Genomic DNA, 18,475 nt, shown 5'->3' with positions numbered 1-18,475 from the left:
CTAACATATACCTACCCCACAACAGCAACTCCAACAGAAACGCCTCACGTGTTTTCAACAAAAGACATGGACGAAAATGTTCAGAGAAACAGTGTCCATGTTAGCCTAGAATGGGAACTACCCCAAAGCCAATCAACAGTGGAATGGATGGATAAATTATGGTAAAGTAATCAGTGGAATACTATATAGCAATGGAAAAGAATCGGGTGCCTCTAGGTGCAAAAACGGGAGAATTTCACAGACATAATATAGAGCCACAAGCCAGACTCAAAGACTACCTGTGATATACTTCTGTTTATATAAAATACAAAGACAGTCTGTACTGACAACTGACACAGGCTACAACATGGATGAACACTGAAAACAACATGCTCAGGGAAAGAAGCCAGTCACAAAAGACCACGTTGTATGATGCCATTTATATGAATTCTCCAGAATGGTTAATCCATAGAGACAGAAAGTAGATGAGTGGTGGTGCGGGGGCTAGAGGGATTTAGAGGTGACAGCTAGTGGACGTGGGGTTTCTTTTGGGGGCAATGAAAATGTTCTAAAATTGATTCTGGTCATGGTCGCACAGCTCTAAGTAGACTGAAAGCCATTGAACTGTCCACCACTGAATTGGTGGATGGTGTGGTATGTGAATTACATCTCAATAACGCTGCTAAAAAAACACCAAAAACAGTTTGGCATTAGAAGCCGGGATGCCTGGCATTCTGGCTATGAGTCGTTACCCTTGATAGGGGTGCAAGGCCTAGACTAGGACGCAGGGGGAGCTGCTGGGAGGCTGGACGTGCCTTATTTCTGGGTGTTGATGACACAGCTGTGCTCAGTCTGTGAAAATTCTGCAAGCTGGTCCTACATCATGATGCCATGGTTCTATATGTACATGGACACACTTTTCTATATGTAAAAACCTAATGAGAGTTTTTATTTATTTATTTATTTTAGAAATAGGTCTTGGAGTCTTTTTTTTAGTACTATTTATTTGGCTGCATTGGGTCTTAGTTATGGCACGTGGTATATTTGCTGAGGCATGCAGGCTCTCTCGTGGCGCAGGCTCCAGAGTGCGCAGGCTCAGTAGTTGCGGCACGCGGGCTCCCTAGTTGTGGTGCGTGGGCTTAGTTGCCCCACGGCATGTGGGAATCTTAGTTCCCCAACCAGGGATCAAACCTGCGTCCCCTGCATTGGAAGGCAGATTCTTAACCACTGGACCACCAGGGAAGTCCCCTAATGAGAGCTTTTAAAAATCACTGCACCCCGGTTGAGGGTTGGGCACACGCTTCAGTCCTGCTTTGCATCCCCATCAATGAGTCCAGTACCAACCAACCGCAGAAATGAAAGAGCAGGGCAGGCGGGCTGGCCGTGGGCTTTGGAACATCCTTCAGTGACTCAGAGGAACAGCTGGAAGGAATCTGCGGCTGCTGCACCGCCCCCGCCCCGCCATTAGCCAGCGCTGAGGACCCGGCCGCAGCCCCCCGAGTATTCCAGGGCCTGAGAGCCTGGGCTGCTGAGGGTCAGGGGAAGCTGGGCTGGGCTGTGGCCGCTTGTGGAGCCACAGGCAGGGCTTGAAGGCGTCTGGCAAACCCTACCCTTAGCCTCCCTGGCCGGACCCAGCCAAGGACAAGAATCCGGGGAGGCTGGCCTGGCAGGCCAGGAGCTGGGCACACAGTAGCCGCGTGGATTAGAGCAAGGCTCTTGGGCCAGACTGCCTGGGTTTGAATCCAGCCCCACCAGCTGAGCTCTGTGACCTTGGCGACGCGTATTCACCACTCAGAGCCTCAGGGTCCCCGTCGGTAAAATCGGGTAAACAATAATGCCTATTTCTCTGGCTGTCCTGAGATCTAAACTAGGTGATGGTGTAAATGCTGAACATAGTGCCTGGCATTTAGTCAGCGCACAGTAAACCTGAGCAGAACACGAACTGGTTCATACGGAGTGCCTATTGCATGCTGGGGACTCTCATAAATTTATTTTATTTATTGTTTTTGGCTGCATGGGGTCTTCGTTGCTGCGCATGGGCTTTTCTCTGATTGTGGCGAGCCGGGGCTACTCTTCGTCGCGATGCACGGGCTTCTCATTGCGGTGGCCTCTCCTGTTGTGGAGCACGGGCTTCAGGCACGTGGGCTTCAGTAGTTGTGGCACGTGGGCTCAGTAGCTGTGGCTCGCGGGCTCTAGAGCGCAGGCTCAGCAGTTGTGGCGCACGGGCTTAGTTGCTCCGCGGCATGTGGGATCTTCCCGGACCAGGGCTCGAACCCGTGTCCCCCGCATTGGCGGGCGGACTCCCAACCACTGCGCCACCACGGAAGCCCTGCTGGGGTCTCTTAAGACAGTATGAGGTTGCTACTGTCTACTTTATCCCCCACCCCTCCCCCACCCACCTTCTCAAAAACCTCCCCAGCTTGGAAGGCGGGGAGCTAACCACATGAATGATTACTGTGGATTTTGTGCTGCAGATCAGGGGTCTGTTGAGAAACCAGCAAGGGAGTCTTTGAGGACACTCAAGATTTATGTGGAGTGTTTGTCCCATCACCCCCAGTGGCAGGTCCACCCTGGTGATCATTTATCAGAGGAGTTTTACGAGGCCCTGAAGTTCACGGCAGTAGCCTCAGGTTTCGAGATGGAGGTGGAGGTAGGGCGAAGGGTGTCGCCGGAGGGGGAACCTGGGCTGTTTGCTTCTGGATTTTTTTTCAGGTTCACGGGAACAAGGCAAGATTTCAGGGGCACCTGAAATCCGCTCTTAGACTCTAGACTCTGTGCTCTGATCCTTAATTGTGTAATGCAAGCAGTGATTTTTTTAAACAAAGCACTTTGCAGCTTACAAAATGCTTCTGCACTGGCCATCTCAGGCCCCAGGGGTGCAAAGTGGTCCTCCTGCTTCCACCCTCTGACACTCCTGTATTTGAAAGCAGAAGGGATGCCAAGCCAGGGTCACCGAACACTCCATATATTTTTGTTTGTTTGTTTGTTTGTTTGTTTGTTTGCTGTACATGGGCCTCTCACTGTTGTGGCCTCTCCCGTTGCGGAGCACAGGCTCAGGACGCGCAGGCTCAGCGGCCATGGCTCACGGGCCCAGCCACTCCGCGGCATGTGGGATCTTCCTGGACCGGGGCACGAACCCGTGTCCCCTGCCTCGGCAGGCGGACTCTCAACCACTGCACCACCTGGGAAGCCCTCCATATATTTTTAATGTTTACACTGAACAGATCAGCCCAGTTTACACATACAAAGGCAAGGATATTTCACCAGCCTCGGCAGCTGGGAGCTTCTCCTGGTCCCCCAGAACTGTGCTCTGGAGCCTCAGTTTCTCTGTCTCTTAGATGGAGCTGGTGAATCCTGCTTCGCCCCCCCCTGGATCGCTATGTCATTACAAGCTAACGGATGTGAGGCAGCTCATAAGCCCAAGGCCTCCATAAATCCCAGGGATTTTTTTTTTTTATTGTTAACGGTTGCATTCCTTCCCTCTGAGAAGGAGGATATGCTTTTGCCTGTGGCCTGCCATGTTTGAAGCTCTTTCTGAGCACAGAGGAGAAGTGCTTGCTTCATTCTTAAGGGGAAAAAAATGGAAAGAAAAAAAAAATACAACAGTCAGATGATAAATTTTGTTTTTCTGGTCCCCAGTGAACCAGAGGCCAAACACACAGCACACGTAGCCTCTAAAAGAGGGAGGATGGACCAGCCTCCAAAGGTGAATGGGTCCTGGGAGAGGTGCCAGAGGCACACTCGCAGTGTAGAGAGAGGAGGAAACGGGGAAGGGTACCAGTGAGGAGGGCAGGCAGGTTACAGGGTTGGTGCGGGGAGCTGGGGGCACATGGAAGGGTTTAGTCTGGAGTGCTGGCACGCAGAAGAATGAAAGACTGGAAGCTGGCAGGAGATTCTGGAACTTGGAAGGCACTGTGAGGTTTTGGATAGACTCTGGCATCCCATGTTTCAGCATGGTTTGGGCCCCAACTATGTCCCCGGCCTTGTGACGCTGTGGGACCTTGCGAGGGAAGTCACCCAGAGACAGACACATAATACAACGTGTGATAAGTGCTCGGAGCCTGGAAACTTGCTCTCCCCCGCAGTGCGAGGGCAGATTCCCGCGGTTCCTGGGCCAAGACGACCCTACAGGAAGCCGCAAATTTGAGAGGTGCCCGGATGTTCCAGGCTGAGAACCTTCTGGTCTCCTGTAGACCCGAGGTGGGCATTTTCTCCCCATTCCCAATGCCGGGGCCGCCTGGGAGCATCTGTCGCTGCTCTTCAAGTCCATCACACTTGAGTCCTAGGAGTGAAGATGGAGGGAGCTGGATGGCGATCCATGTGGTCTAGGGGGAGCCTGGCACCCTCTCCCCAGCTGCAGGGAGGGCTGCGGGGCTCAGAGGGAAGCAAGGAGCTGGCTCTGCTGGGGTCTGGAGGCTGTGGCTCTGATATGAAGTTAATATGCATGAACCTTGAGATTCCACTGTGTCTCTGGCACAGACTCAGCCTGTTTTGTGTCTCAGTCGCTTTAGGTGTGAAACTGGGGACATGTGTGAGGACAGGCTCGCATCGCAGGGCTCGGGGCAAAGCTAAGGGACAACAAAGCCAGGGAGTGACAGAGACACACCGCCTGGGCTCCAGCCCCAGCTCTACCTGCTGCGTGACCTTGAGCCTTTAGTTCCTTTCTCTGTCTCCTCACCTGGAAACTGAGGACATAACAGAATCTACCTCTCCGGCTTGCTGCACAAATTCACCAGGGACTGGGTATGTTTCACCATCGACCCATGTGCACAAGCGTTACTCTTGGGTCTGCATCCGGAGGGTGTGCTCTGCCTGGACTGTCTCAGTTCACCTTTCTCCCAGCCCTGTGGGGTGCATCGTTTCGTTATCCTTGTCTTGCAGATGGGGCAACGGAGGCTCAGAGAGGTTAAGCAGCAGGCCAAGGCCACACAGCTAGTAAACGGCAGAGCTGTGATGTCCTTCTGGTGTGTCAAGCTGCGCCAGTGTCCCCACCCCGGTCACCCGTCCACAAATGACCAGCCGCCATCACCTGCCTTCCTCCTCCTCTGATCTGTGCTCACGTGCTCCCTGGCTCCCGAGACGTGTGCCCAGGGACTTTCCTGAGTCACCGGGTCAGTGAAGGAAACAGAAACACCCAGTGGGTATCTCTCTCCTCCCACTCCAGGCCTACTTTATACACACACATAGGCGCACGCATGAACACATGCATACACATGCACACACACATGCACACACTAACACATGCATATGCACATGCACACTCATGTGAATGCAGGCCTATGTGCACGTACATATGCATACATATACACGTGCACACACAAACACAATATCTGCACATACCAACACATGTATACACAAACTTTCACACATGTGGTACATACTCAGGACACTCTCTGGATGATTCCAGCTTAGTCAAGAAAAATCCACCTCCCTCTTGGTCCTGTCGACCCCTGTGGCCCTCCTCCCTCAGACCGTGTGTGTGACCTCACCACAGTGCCCCCCTCACCTCGGAGTGCAGACAGGCAGTAGCAGAACCTCCTCAGCCACTGGACAGAGCCAGGAAGGATCAACACGCACACACATACAGAGTCACCTACAACGTGCCAGGCCCCTGTGATCCTCGCAAAAAAGTTGGGTGAGGATTACGATCCCATTGCACAGAGCAGAAAACTGAGGCTTAGGGGGAGCTAAGAGGTTTGCCCAAGGCTCACACAGCTCGAGAGGGATGGGACAGGATTGGAACCCAGGTGTGTGGCACCCAGGCAGTGAGCCAGGCCCTGGAATCTGCACAGTGAGCAAGACAGACCTGCTTCCCACAGGAGGGAGCATCCAGGCTCCTGGGGAAACCAGACAGAGAATAGACAACAGAAAAATAACATCAATGGCAAACTCCCATGCCAATGAGCTGAGACCGAGAATGCCAGGGGAAGCAACTTTAGATAGACAAAGCGTGGAATCCTCTGGGAGAAGATACTGCAGCCAAGACCATAAAGAGGAGAGGAGCTGGCTTCACAAAGACAGCCTGGAAAAGCATTTGAAACAAGGAATAGCATGTGCCAAGCCTTAGGGGACCCACGTGCAACCCCATAGAGGACCTGCCTTTCCTGAGCCAGGGATTGTTTTACCAGCAAGCTCTTGGTCTGTGTGGAGCTTGAGGGTTGTGCTAGGACACAATTAAACAGACCTCACCCTTTAAAGTTTTCCTAATCAGGCCCCCTCCCCTCAGCAGTTATTAAAAATGCCAGAAGCAGGGAAGCCCCTTCGCCCTGCCCCCAACATTCCTTCGGGACAGTTTTGCTGACACAGCTTTTTTTCTGGCCTGCGTGAGGACCCGCAGTCCTGCATTTCTGGCCGTGATGATGATGGTGACTTTCCTGTTGACCCCTGGACTGCGATCCCTGGAATATCCACCAGGGATTCCGAAGAGGTGGCCCTTTTCTCTTGTTCCATTTATTTATAATGGATGGCCCTCCTCCGTGCCAAGAGGAAGCCTAGTTTTACTTACACGTCAGTGCCCCAGAGGGCAGAGGGGCTAACCTGGCACCTTTGTCCCCAGGCTGACTCCGGGCTCCAGCTGGCAGGTTGGGACGACTGTTCACTGCTCAGAGATCAGAGACTCATAGATTTTTGAAGCTGGAAGGGGTGGGTATTTTGCAGATGGGAAATGTGAGGCCCAGAGAGGCCTGGATTTGCACAAGGCCTCCCAGCCTGAGCCACAGCAGCAGGGAGGATGGAGAGGTCCTGGCTGTGTCCCCTGCCGTGGACAGTCTCCATCAGCAGATGGATGATGGGGACCAGACGTTTGCTTAGTGACGCTGCGTAGCCGGGGAGTTGAGAACAGGGGCCTGGAGCCGGTGCCGGCGTCTGAATCCCAGCTCCGCCACTCCTGAAGAGTTCCTTAATGCTCAGTGCCTCCTCTTTCTCATCTGTAGAATGGGCCGATCATGGCACTTAACCCAGAGTTATTGGGAGGAGGGACTGAGCAGATGTGTATAAAGTGCTTAGATTCTGCCCCTGGCACATACTAAGGTCTCTCTCTCTCTGTTTAATAAATACATGTATCTATACATAGGTACAGTAAATACATGGAAACAGTTAATCCCCTGCCAGAGCTCCTGCTTAACAAGAGAAAGAAAGGGCCCAGAGTTGTCAAGTCATTTGCCCTGGAACACACAGCTCAGATATACAGGACCCTTTCTGCCCCTGGCTGGAGGTGGGGAGGGCCAGGATGGTGCATTCACTGATATGTTCTGGGGGAGAGGGGACAGCTCCTGTTCCCTCTGTCACCAAGATTAGAACCCTGGGCCCTGAGAGGTGCCCCCAACCCAGGGCTCTTTAGGGCTGTAAAAGGCCCTTTAGAATGGGGAGGGGGCCGGGGCCGCCCCAGCTCATTTGGCGGCGTCCCTACTTGGGGGCTGAGGCTGCCCCTCCGGAGAGCTGCCCTTTCTCGGGGGGCTCCTCGGTCTCCGGGGGACGGCGGGCGCGTCCTTACCTGGCTCCTCCCGCGTCCTGCTTGACCTTTACTTAAAGACCAGCTCTAGCGGCTGATGGGTTTCCGCGGGTCCCCGAGGAGACCCTTCAGAGGGCTCGCGCCGGGCTTGCTGGAGAGAACCCCTAATTGGGGCAATGAATCATCGAGCGCGGCTCCCGGCCGGACACAAAATAGATAGAGGAGCCGGCGAGCTATTGTGCGCAGTTTGGGACGCGGGGGGGAGGGGGGGAGGCAGGGCTGAGAAGGAGGAGGACGAGGAGGACGAGGAGGACGAGGAGGGGGGCGGGCAGAGGGGAGGGAAAGGGAGGGGAGGAAGCGTAAGGGAGGGATTCCCCCCCCACGCCCGCCGTGCTCCCGCCCTCCCGCCCTTCTCCTCCCCTCCTCCCTCCGTGCCGCCCGCCGCCCCGCCTCCCTCCTCCCCAATTAAATGACCCAACGCTTTGGCAGGCGCCGGAGCTCGCACATGCGGCTGCCGCTCCAGCCGCCCCGGGCCCGCCGCTGCCGCCGCCGCCGCCGCCGCCGTTGCGTTCCAGGCGCGCTCGCCGCGGCGCCGCCGGGGGCTCGGCCGGCCAGGGGGCGCGCCTCTGCGAGCGGCCGAGCGCCCGCGCCCGCGCCGGCCGCCCGCCGCCAAACTTTGCAGCGCGCACACATGCTCCAAGTTGGGCCCGGCGGCGGCGGTGGGCGGTGAGGGCGGCCCGGGGCGCGCGGGGGCCCGGGCGGGCGGCGCGGCACGGCCATGAGCGGGCGGCCGGCGCCGGTCTCCCGCAAGCAGCGGCTCATGGCAGCGGTGGGCGAGCGGGCGGCGGGCGGCGGCGGCGGCGGCGGCGGCGGCGGCGGCGGCGGCGGCGGCGGCGGCGGCGGCGGCGGCGGCGGCGGCGGCGCGCCGCTCTCCTGCTTCATCTGCGGCGGCGGCATCGGGCGCGGCAAGGAGCTGAAGCTGCAGGTGAAGCAGCCGGCGGCGGGCGTGGGGGCCCCGGCGCAGCCCTTCTTCCCGTTCCTGCAGCAGCAGGAGCCGGCGCCCGGCGCGCGCGAGCTGTCCCCGGCCGACGGCTGCGTGCTGGTGTGCGCCGTGTGCCGATGCTTCCTGGGCGAGCAGTGGGCCGCCTTCGAGCGCGCCCGCACGCCCGTGGACAAGCGCATGTACTGGCTCAAGCGGCCCCACCAGTGCGACGCGGGCGCGGGCGGACGCCGCGGGGGCGCCGGGGCCCCCCGCGAGTGGAACGTCGCCTACGCGCTGGGCGCTGCGGCCGGCGACGAAGACGACGACGACGGTGGCAGCGGCGGTGGCGGCCCCGGGCCCCGCACGGCCGCTGAGGAGCCTCGAGACTCAGAGCTGTCGGAGCTGTCGGACACCGACCCCCTCTCCGAGCCCGACCCGGCCGCGCGCGACGCCGCCAGTCCTCACCAGCACGGGGCGCCGGCGGCTCGGGCTGACCCGGGGCCCGGACCTCGCGGGGGCCGCTGCCCAGAGTGGAGGCTGGCGCCGGGCCCTTCTCCTGGACAGGGCGCAGAGACCACCGCACCGGGGGACGTGGAAAAGGAGGAGGTCCCCTCGAAGCTCCGAGTGGACGGGGAGCCCAAGGCAGGCATCCGGCGCCGGCGGAAGGGCCATGGGAGGCACTGGGTCCCGGAGGCCCGGGCCAGCGTCCTGAGGGGCATTCAGGACCCTTGGCAAGGGCCTGCAGTCCAGGTGGCCCCTGCAGAGAGCATGAAAGGAGCCCCTACCGGCAGGGCCGCCAAGAGTCCTGAGAGCAGGCCGCCGGGGGGGACCCGCGGGGGCTGCTGCGTGTCTGAGGACAGTGACGTCAACATCACCAGTGACGAGGAGGACCACAAGGAACAGCCTTTCTCAGGCCCCCGCGGCCCCGGAGACGCGGACAGCGCTGGTGGCCGTGCCCCTCGAGCTCCCCTGGAGAGCCGGGCTGCACCACCAGAGGGCCTTTGCTGCTACATCTGCGGGTCGGCGCTGTCCCCGGCCTCGCAGCACCAGATCCACGTGCAGAAGCAGGAGAAGCTGGCGCAGGCCCCTTTCTTCCCCTTCCTGTGGCTGCACAGCCCGCCCCCGGGGGCACAGCCCATCAGCGAGGGCGGCAGCACCCTGGTGTGTCCCTGCTGCTTCTCGTCCCTCATGCAGCAGTGGCAGAGCTTCGAGCTGGCCGACGTGCCCGTCCTGCAGAGGCTCTACGTGGTGCCCCTGAACAGCCACGCCCCCGGCATGGCCTCCAAGGGCAGGAGGCTCCCGAGGGAAGAGGGCCCCCCCGCCGGGGCCCTGCCAGAGGCCTGCTATCTCTGCGGGGAGGACTGCACCCAGGATGCCCGGGCAGTAGCCTCCAGGATGCTCAATGGGAATACCAGGGGCTCCATGCATTTCCCCTTCCTCAGCCTCCTGCCCTGCCCCCCCAACGCCCAGGGCCCCAACAAGCGCTGTGAGGTCCGCAGCTGCCCCAAGTGCTTCAGCGTCCTGGAGGACGTCTGGGCCCTGTACCGGGCCTGCCAGAACGAGGAGCTCATCACCTCCGTGCAGGGCTTCCTGGGCAGGTACCACCAGGCCTTCTCGGCCTCAGACCCTGCTCTCTCCGAGCCGCCCGCGTCGGCCCAGGGCAGCCCGGCGTCCATCTGCTACATCTGCGGGGCTGAGCTGGGCCCTGGGAAGGAGTTCCAGCTCAACGTGAACCCTTCCAGCCGCTTGGGCGAGAAAGAGCCTTTCTTCCCGTTCCTCACCGTCTACCCGCCCGCCCCGCGCGCCAGGCCTGCCGACTCCACCGGCCTGGTGGCCACCTGCGTGCTTTGCTACCACGACCTGCTGGGCCAGTGGCTGCAGCACGAGGCCCGCGGCACCCAGCACGCCGTCAGCCCCTGGTCTCGGCAGTACCAAGTGGAGACGTTCGTGTGCTTCTTCTGCCGGCAGGAGAAGAAGCGGTGCCTTGGGCTGAAGGCCGTGCGGGTAGCCCGGCTGCCCTTGTTTCTCTACACCCTGCGAGCGAGCCACAGCCTATTAGTGGACGATGGCCGGCAGCTGATAATCGGCGCCTGCACAGAGTGCGGGACCCTGGTGTGCGCTGGCCAAGGGCTCACCCGCCAGGGACCCGTGGGCTGGAGCTCCCCAGTGGCAGCTGCGAGGAAGGTAAGCAGTTCTCATGTCATTCTCTGAAGTCCCAGCAGGGAAGGAAGAGATGTTGTTTTCTGTTCTGCCAGGCAGGAGTTTGCACCGGTTCTGTGTGGTGTGTTCCAGCGGGAGGTGCCCTCCGGGGTCACCCCGCTAGTGCTTGGTGGGTGCATTGGCCGGGAGGCGTGTGGCAGATCGGGGGAGCTGGGGGCCGAGAGTGGTCCTGTGGAAGAATAGGGCACTGCTGGGAACAGCAGGCATGGGCCTGAACTTGAGTGTGTTTGCAGCGGAATCTATCAAACAGAGGAAGTTCGGGGCACGTCTGTCATCCGCCTGATAACATTGGTAATTAGTCCAGCCATGCAGGTCACTGAGAGGTCTCCGTACTTACCCGGTTTAAACACATCAGAAGTTCCTCTCTCCTCTTGTTCCCACTCAGCTTAGCTTTTCCAGAATTTCCCACCCAAGTTCACACCTTTCCTTTGAGGCTCTCTGGTTGCTTAATAGCAGCTGGAGATGGATTTCCAGACATGGGGGTTTGGGACCCAGGGGACAGTGGCCCAAACAGACGTTTCTCCCGGTGGGAAGAGAGTCTTTCTTTTCTGCAAGTCAGCTGTGCAGGGGGAGGGTGGGAGGCCTGGCGTGCGCCCTGTTTATAAGGCGCCTGCCTTCACGCTGCCTGCCCGGGAGGAGCCAGACGGGGCGCAGTTAATTTTGGATCTGGCTTTGCAAAGGCCGAAGCAGGAACTGCGCCCCGTGGGTCTGGGGAAGCAGACGTCTGTGAGTTGTGATCACCATCACGGCCACCGGAGCCAGAAATCCCAGTTTCCACCAAAGCTGGTGACCCTGGCTTGTCTTACTCAGACACCTGGAGTGGTAGCCGCCGGTGTGGGGCTGGAGGAGGGACCTGTGAACAGGGAAGGGTGTCTCCGCCCGTCCAGGAGTGGGTGTTGCATCTGCCTGAGAGGCTTCTGATCCTGTCTCCCGAGCATCCGTGCGTGTGTGCACACGTGTGGGGTCCTGGGTTACGTGTTCACTCGTGGTGGTTGCATCTATAAAGGAGATGTCCGGCCCCGACGCCTTCACGCTCTGCCCAGGGTTCTTTCGATGTCAACGTGGACTCTAGTGCTGTCTTTGGGGGGCTTTGGTCTGGTTTGGGGGCTTTTGTCTTTAGAGCTGTTTTTGGATGGTCTCTTGTTTTAAACGGACAAGCCTGCCCCCCCGCCCCCCCCGCACCGTGGATGCTAAACCTCTTGTTTGCAGTGTGTGGCAGCGCAGCCCGTGCGTCTGCTGCTGGGGATCCGACCTACAGGTCCCGGAAGGGCCGGGCCTGGGGGAAGAGCCTGGATGAGCAGGACAGAGCTGGGTTCCAGTCCTGCCCTTTCTCTTGTTAACTGAGCGCCAGGGAGGAGGCGTCTCATTGCTTTAAGCTGGGGAGTGGAAATAAGTATCACCTGCCTCGTGGGGCCATCATGAGAATTAAATGAATCGGGGCATTTGAATGCTCCCGGCAAGTCAAGCGCTTGGCATAGAGTGGCACCCTTGTGTCCCCCCCATGTGTCGGGGCAGATTGTTCCAGGATGCAGGTGGATTCTGCAGGGTGGGTACAGGTTTTCAGCTTGGCGGTGGTGGGCGTGGGGTCGTCAAAGCACTCGCCGTGAGGCCTCTCAGATTGTTTTCTGTACAACCTCCAAACTGTGGTGTTTTCTCCCGTTGATTTGCTCACTCATTTGGGGAGTTGATGAGATGCCGACTGGGGGCCTCAATGATAGGAACGTGAGGAAACGAAAGCAGCTGCAGTTCCCAGTCCAGCTGCGAAGGGGGTTGCGGAGGGTGGCCAGGTGTGGACGAAAACGCAAGCTGGTGTCTGCCCAGGAGGGGTCGGCATGAGTTTGGGGGGGGGGGCTGCTGAACGACACGCTAACTTCTGCACCATTTCTAAAGCAACTTATTTTGTTTGCTCCTTACCATGTCCCTATGAGGCATTATTATTCCCATTTTAGAGATGAGTAAATGGAGGCTCAGAGAAGTCAGATGACCTTGTTGACTGTCACACAGCCAGTAGGTCGCTGAGGTGGGTGTTGAACCCCAAAGTCCTCCGCCGTTGAACCTCCTGGCAGAGGTGGAACCTTGGAAGATGGGCGGGATTTGTTGGTGGGAGAGGATTCAGGAGGAAGGGAAATAAGGTTGGAGTGAACTAGAGGCCTTGAAATCAAAAAAAGGAGGTTGGGTTTAGAGTTGAAGATACTGGGTAGCAATAAAAAGTGAACGAAGCCTTGGAATGGGCTGGGAAGAGCTACGCCCAGGGCCGGACCATGGCAGCATCCCAGGTGGTTGGTGAGGCCATTGGGCCTCTGGGTGGTGGGGCAGCAATGCGGGGCTCAGGCTCATTTACACAGAGGGAAAGAGAAACCTCAACTCCTGCCTCCAGGAGAGCCTGATCGATGGCCAGGAGAGTGCCGGAACTACAGCCTCTGCCCGCCCGCCCGCCATTCATTCAACAGATATTCATGGAGCGCCTACTCTGAGCCAGGCACTGTTCCAGACACTGGGGCGTTGGTGGTGTCAGGCGGAGGGACACGAAGAGCCCGCAAAGAATACTTCCTGCAGAGCTGTGAGCGGAGCAGGATGGGGCTAGGCCAAGTGCCAGGGTGGGCTTGGGGATGAGAGCGCAGGGTCACAGGAGCTGCAGACCAACCCAAGGGACTCCTGGAAGGGCTGTCAGGGGTGAAGAAACGGGTGACACCACCAAGGAACGTGCAGAGGTCCCCATGCTCCTTTCCCGAAGCCGGCTCCGGGGTCCTTGGTTCTCACGTCCATATTCCGTGTCTCCGTTCGGTGCGTGGTTTGAGAATTTGGGGGGGAGTGGCTAGGGACATTGGAAGGTGGCCGCGGGGAGCCATTTAGCTGGGACAGTGTGTTCCAGAACCTCGTCTGTACCGCCTCCTATGATGCCTCAGTTGTTTCCCGTTAAGGGTTCGTTTACAAGGGAATCAACTTTAACCGCTAAGAAGTAAATGTGAAAGAGGAAGGAAGTAAGGAAGGAAAAGTGTCTGTCCCTGGTGCCCTCCCTTTAGATTGTGGCTTTTCTCACCAGCTGGACTCCTGGCCCCCTGGAGAGCACCCCGTTCTGTAGCCACCATATCTCTGAGCTGGCTGCTTGGGTAGGGCTGTGTCGGGGGTGGGCTGAGGAGGCTGCAGCCCACCCACCCTTTTGGGGGTGCTTCCCCGAGGAGGAGCCCCAGCACCGGGAAGCTCTGTGAAGCCATGGAAAGACCCTGGCTTGGCCTTAAGACAGACCTGGCGGGCTTCCCTGGTGGCGCAGTGGTTGAGAGTCTGCCTGCCGATGCAGGGGACATGGGTTCGTGCCCCGGTCTGGGAGGATCCCACATGCCGCGGAGCGGCTTGGCCCGTGAGCCATGGCCGTTGAGCCTGCGTGTCCGGAGCCTGTGCTCTGCAATGGGAGAGGCCACAGCAGTGAGAGGCCCACATACCGCAAAAAAAAAAAAAAAAAAAAAAAAAAAAAAAAAGACAGACCTGGCTTCAATCTTCATTCTGCTGGGAGCTGGCTGTGTGACCTTGGGAAAGACGCTTGCCCTCTCTGAGCCTCAGTTGCTGCTCCTGAGAAGTGGCGATGTTCGTTCCTCTGGAAGGTTTGTGATGGGAGAGCTGCTCGTGGGCACCAGGGCTGTGGGTCCCATTCATTCCTTTCTTCTCCCTGAGGTACTTGTAACTCAGGTTGGGTCTCTCACTGGCACCCACAGGCTCCAGCATCGCAGCCTCTGCCCCCCACTTTTCTGCCGGGGGTGGGGAATGGTTGTCCCTCCCTTCAGAGCTAGGAGGCACGGCTGGCCAGGCTCGGAGATGGCACCTGGGGACGTAATAATGATGAAGATACAGAATGCTTCCCGAGTTCTAGGCTGTGCCAGGCTTCACCTGTCCTCATATTTACCAAGTCCTCACAACAACACCATTTAGGGAGGTGCCACTCTCCCCCTGTCATAGAGGAAAAAGCAAGTCCAGAGAGGTCAAGGAGTTTGCCCAGGGTCACTCAGCTCATGACATCAAGGCCAACATTGGACCCAGGAGCGCGGCTTTGGAGTCTGTGCTCTTGACTTTTTGTCCCCTCTGGGGCTCCAGCTGTAAAGGTGACAGTGCCCTGGCAGGGGGAGGGTGGTCCTAATAGCCCCTGCGTGAGCCTGCCCACCCCGCATTTCAGCCGGCAGAGCAGCTGGGAGGCAGGAGTCAGCTTGACTGGGCCAGAGGCCCCGAGAAACCCCCCACCGGCTGCCTCTGCTGCCTACCCACCGCCCCCAGTTTCTCCACCTGCTGAGAAGTGGCGCCCTTTGTCCTTTGCTTCCCCCAGCACTGCCCAGGTGTTCAGATTTCAGCCCGGACCTCCGTCAAGGATGGGCTTTCCTCGCGAGCCAGTTGGCCGCCAGGCCTCCCTTGCCTCTCCCCTCCGTCCGGGGAGCGTTCTGGGCAGTGGAGCGTGCAGCTGTTTACCTAACCGCACCCCGGCCCTCGCTAGGGGCTGCCCGCCCAGCCCCCCGAGCCTGGCCTCCCGGCCTGGAACAGGTGTTGCCGCCGGGCCGCCTTTCTTTTCTCCGCGCTGACATCTGAGGCCTGCAGAGAGGGTCTGTCATCACTCGCCTGTCAGGGCCACATGCACATCTGTTTCCCGTGTTCCCGGCTCTCTGCGCCCACTCGGCTCCCTGCTCTTCAGGGAGGGCCTGCCAGCCCCTCCTCCTCGGAGCCAGGATCCAGGGGCACTTGGGCAAGGCGACAGGATGGGGGAAGCTTCCGGAAGGTGCCAGGAGAGGCTGCCCGGCTGGGCTGACACTGGCACCCTCTGCCTGGCAGCTGCTGGGAAGTGACTGGGCTTTGGCCTTCCCCAAGCTCTGACCACCTCCTCCGAGGGGAGGTCTCTGCTTTTCTTGGCGGGTTGCGAGCCATCTGCTAGCGGAGTAAACTTTCCAGATGCGCCTTGTCTTAACCCTGGAGGTGATTAGAGACAACTGGGATGGCAAGAGGTCTTCAAAACTCAGCCTCGGCCTTCCCTGGTGGCGCAGTGGTTGAGAGTCTGCCTGCCAATGCAGGGGACACGGGTTCAAGCCCTGGTCTGGGAAGATCCCACATGCCGCGGAGCAGCTGGGCCCGTGAGCCACAACTACTGAGCCTGCGCATCTGGAGCCTGTGCTCCACAACAAGAGAGGCCGTGACAGTGAGAGGCCTGCGCACTGCGATGAAGAGTGGCCCCCGCTTGCCACAACTAGAGAAAGCCCTCGCACAGAAACGAAGACCCAACACAGCCAAAAATAAATAAATAAATAAATTTATTTAAAAAAAAAACAAAAAAACAAACTCAGCCTCCCTGGAAGCAGGGAAGGGGAAGTTGCCCAGAGCCTTCTGGCCCCTTCTCTGCTTAGATCTCTCTGGGTCCGACCCTTGGGAGGTTAACTCTGCCGTGACTCTTTGGAGGGGTTGAAGGTTCTGGGCAGGTTTGCCTCATTGGCACCTTCTTTTGGCTGAGGAAGAGCCCGCGTCTGGAATTCAGGTCCATCTTCTGTCCTAGGTCCATATCCTGGCGGGGACGGTGGCGAGGGGTGATGCCTCTGCCCTCTGCGAAGAGCGTTTAGGACCTTGGCTTCTGTTTGCCATGCCGTCCCTGGAGGGAGCCTCACCAGGGCAGTTGTGGAAGGAGCTTCTACTGGCCGTGTGACCTTTGTTCATTTCCCCATCTGTCAGAATGAAAGGTCTGGTCCTCAGGGGTCACAGGCGGTTTGCCTGCCACACGTGAAATCTGACTGGTGGTACTGTGTTGAGAAGGATGCTGAGGCTGTGTCTGGACTTGCTGGGAAAATATCTAGCAGTTTATTAACAGTTATTTTTTTCTCTCTTTTCCCCAGCTTTTTGAGATATAAATGACATACAGCAGGAGGTAGTTTTAAGGTGTGCAGAGTGTTGATTAGGTACGTGTGTCTATTGCGAAATGACCTCCATCCCCCCTGCCCCGAAGTTGCCAATTCTTTTTTGTGGTGAGAACATTGAAGATCTACTGTCTTATCAGCTTTCAAGTATGTGATACAGGGTTGTGAGCTGTCATGCCCATAATGTACGTTTGGCCCCTTTGTTCAATATCTCCGCATTTCATGGGGTCTAGGTTTTAAAATTGGTATGTGGTGCTGGGGCCCCAAAACACCATGATGTTCTGTCCTGGGGAGGGTAAAGTATTACGGTCACAAAACCCTCACGGATCATCATTTTTCAGGCAACTTTATACCAGGAGGACCACCAAGCCCACACACAGCCTAAGGCCACTTTTGCTGGTTTGATCTTTCAGTCATACAAGGTAGTTAGACGTATAAGTTTTGAAAGAAATTCTACCAGTCCTGTGCCAGGGATGCCGGTGCAGTTCTGCCTCCTGGCCCAGCTCAGCCCGTGACCAGGGCTGCCCTGAAGAAACGTTTGTACCCATTCTACCCATTAGCTCAACAAACGTTTGCATGCCTATAGTGCACCAGGTGCTCTGAGGATGTGATGTGGAATCAGGCGGGCCCTGCCCTTGGGTGGATGGGGGATGGGGTGTGTGTAGGGATCCGGCTGTGATCGCGTACTGTGTTGAGTTCTGTGCTGGGGTCTTCTGGGAGCCCATAGGATGATGGAAAACGGGTGTGTTCAGGGAAGGCTGCCTGGAGGAGGTGGCACCTAAGCTGACCCAAAGACTGAAAAGGAATCAGCCAGGTCCACAAGGGGGTCATGTGCTGCTGGCAGAGGAGCATGAGCAAAAAGCCTGGATGTGGGGAGTGGGATTTGCTGGAGGACCTTAAATAGTTGCTCTTGAAGTGGGAGAAGGGAATGGGGTGGGAAGGCTTGGTAGTGTTTCAAATTCCTGGATGCACATTTGAATCCACTGCCCCAACCTGTTAAAGCAGAATCTGTGGGGGGTGGCCCTGGTGGCCCTGGTATTTTAAAGCTTCTGGAAGATTCCAGAGTTGGGGTGAGCACTGCTGATAGAGATTTTAGAAGCACAGCCCAGGAGTTTGGGGCTTTTATCTTGAAGATGTGGCTTGGCAGTCACCAAAAGGATTCTACTCATTTGTTGAGTCTGTCTTTACTAAGCGCCTACTGTATCCCAGGCACTATCTGGGCATCAGGACCCAGCAGTGAGCAAACCAGGCCTGTGCAGGGAGGGACTGTGATGGTGGTGACGGGGTGGCGGGGAGAGGGGAGGGTTGGGGGCTGTCACTTGAGCAGTGAGGGGGGTCTGGCAGGGGCCTGAGGAACAGTGAGGAAGCCGGGGTGCCTGAGGGCAAGGCAGGGTTCCTCTCAGAGGCGGGCAGGGGCCAGTCAGGGGGACCTCACTGGGGAGCCAGGACGGTGGGCTGACCCTGAGAAGGCATTGTTTTTGTTTTGTTTTTAAATTGAGGTATAATTCACACCCTACACAGCTCACCCTTTTAAAGTGTACAGTGCAGTGGTTTTTAGTGTATTCACAGCGTTGTGCACCCGTCACCACTATCTAGACCAGAACATTCCTGTCACCCCCGACGGAAACCCCCTCCCCGTTAGTGGTCACTCCCCCTCCCCCAGCCCCTGGCACCCATGAATCTCCTGTCTCTATGGATGTACCTATTCTATGTTTCGTAGGAATGGAACCATACAGTATGTGGTGTTTTATGTCTGACTTTTGTCATTGACGTTTTCGAGGTTCATCCACGTTGTAGCATGAGTCAGTACTTCAGCCCTTTTCTTGGCTGAATACCATTCCACTGCATGGATAGAGCACATTTTGTTTATCTATCCGTCAGTGGATGGACATTTGGGCTGTTTCCACCTTTTGGCTGTTGTGAATAACGCTGCTGTGAATGTTTACAGGTGTACAGATTTTTGTGTGT

At 57.7% G+C, this 18,475-nt stretch overlaps 1 protein-coding gene and 1 long non-coding RNA gene across 3 annotated transcripts in view; one reads left to right on the top strand and one right to left on the bottom strand.

Moving 5' to 3' along the window:
• Positions 1 to 3,372: 3,372 nt before the first annotated feature.
• Positions 3,373 to 7,770, bottom strand: LOC309794938. The gene is made up of 2 exons (XR_014292204.1): positions 7,472 to 7,770; positions 3,373 to 4,261 (listed from the first exon to the last, which is right to left on the bottom strand). It is a non-coding gene; the product is annotated as an uncharacterized lncRNA (long non-coding RNA).
• Positions 7,771 to 8,382: 612 nt separating this feature from the next.
• Positions 8,383 to 18,475, top strand: part of GSE1 (Gse1 coiled-coil protein) — a 425,485-nt gene continuing 415,392 nt past the window's right edge. Inside the window, exon 1 of one of the 2 annotated variants that reach the window (XM_082607675.1) lies at positions 8,383 to 10,595. In XM_082607675.1, coding sequence (XP_082463801.1) covers positions 8,610 to 10,595 — 1,986 coding nt within the window. In that variant the 5' untranslated portion in view covers positions 8,383 to 8,609. The remainder of the gene's footprint in view (positions 10,596 to 18,475) is intronic. The other variant, XM_082607677.1, reaches the window with a different exon arrangement.

The sequence above is a fragment of the Mesoplodon mirus genome (genome assembly GCF_964341445.2).
Source record: "Mesoplodon mirus genome assembly, chromosome: 19".
Taxonomy (NCBI): Eukaryota; Metazoa; Chordata; class Mammalia; order Artiodactyla; family Ziphiidae; genus Mesoplodon; species Mesoplodon mirus.
Note: the sequence above shows the minus strand (reverse complement) of the source record. Positions and strands in the feature narration are given on the sequence as shown.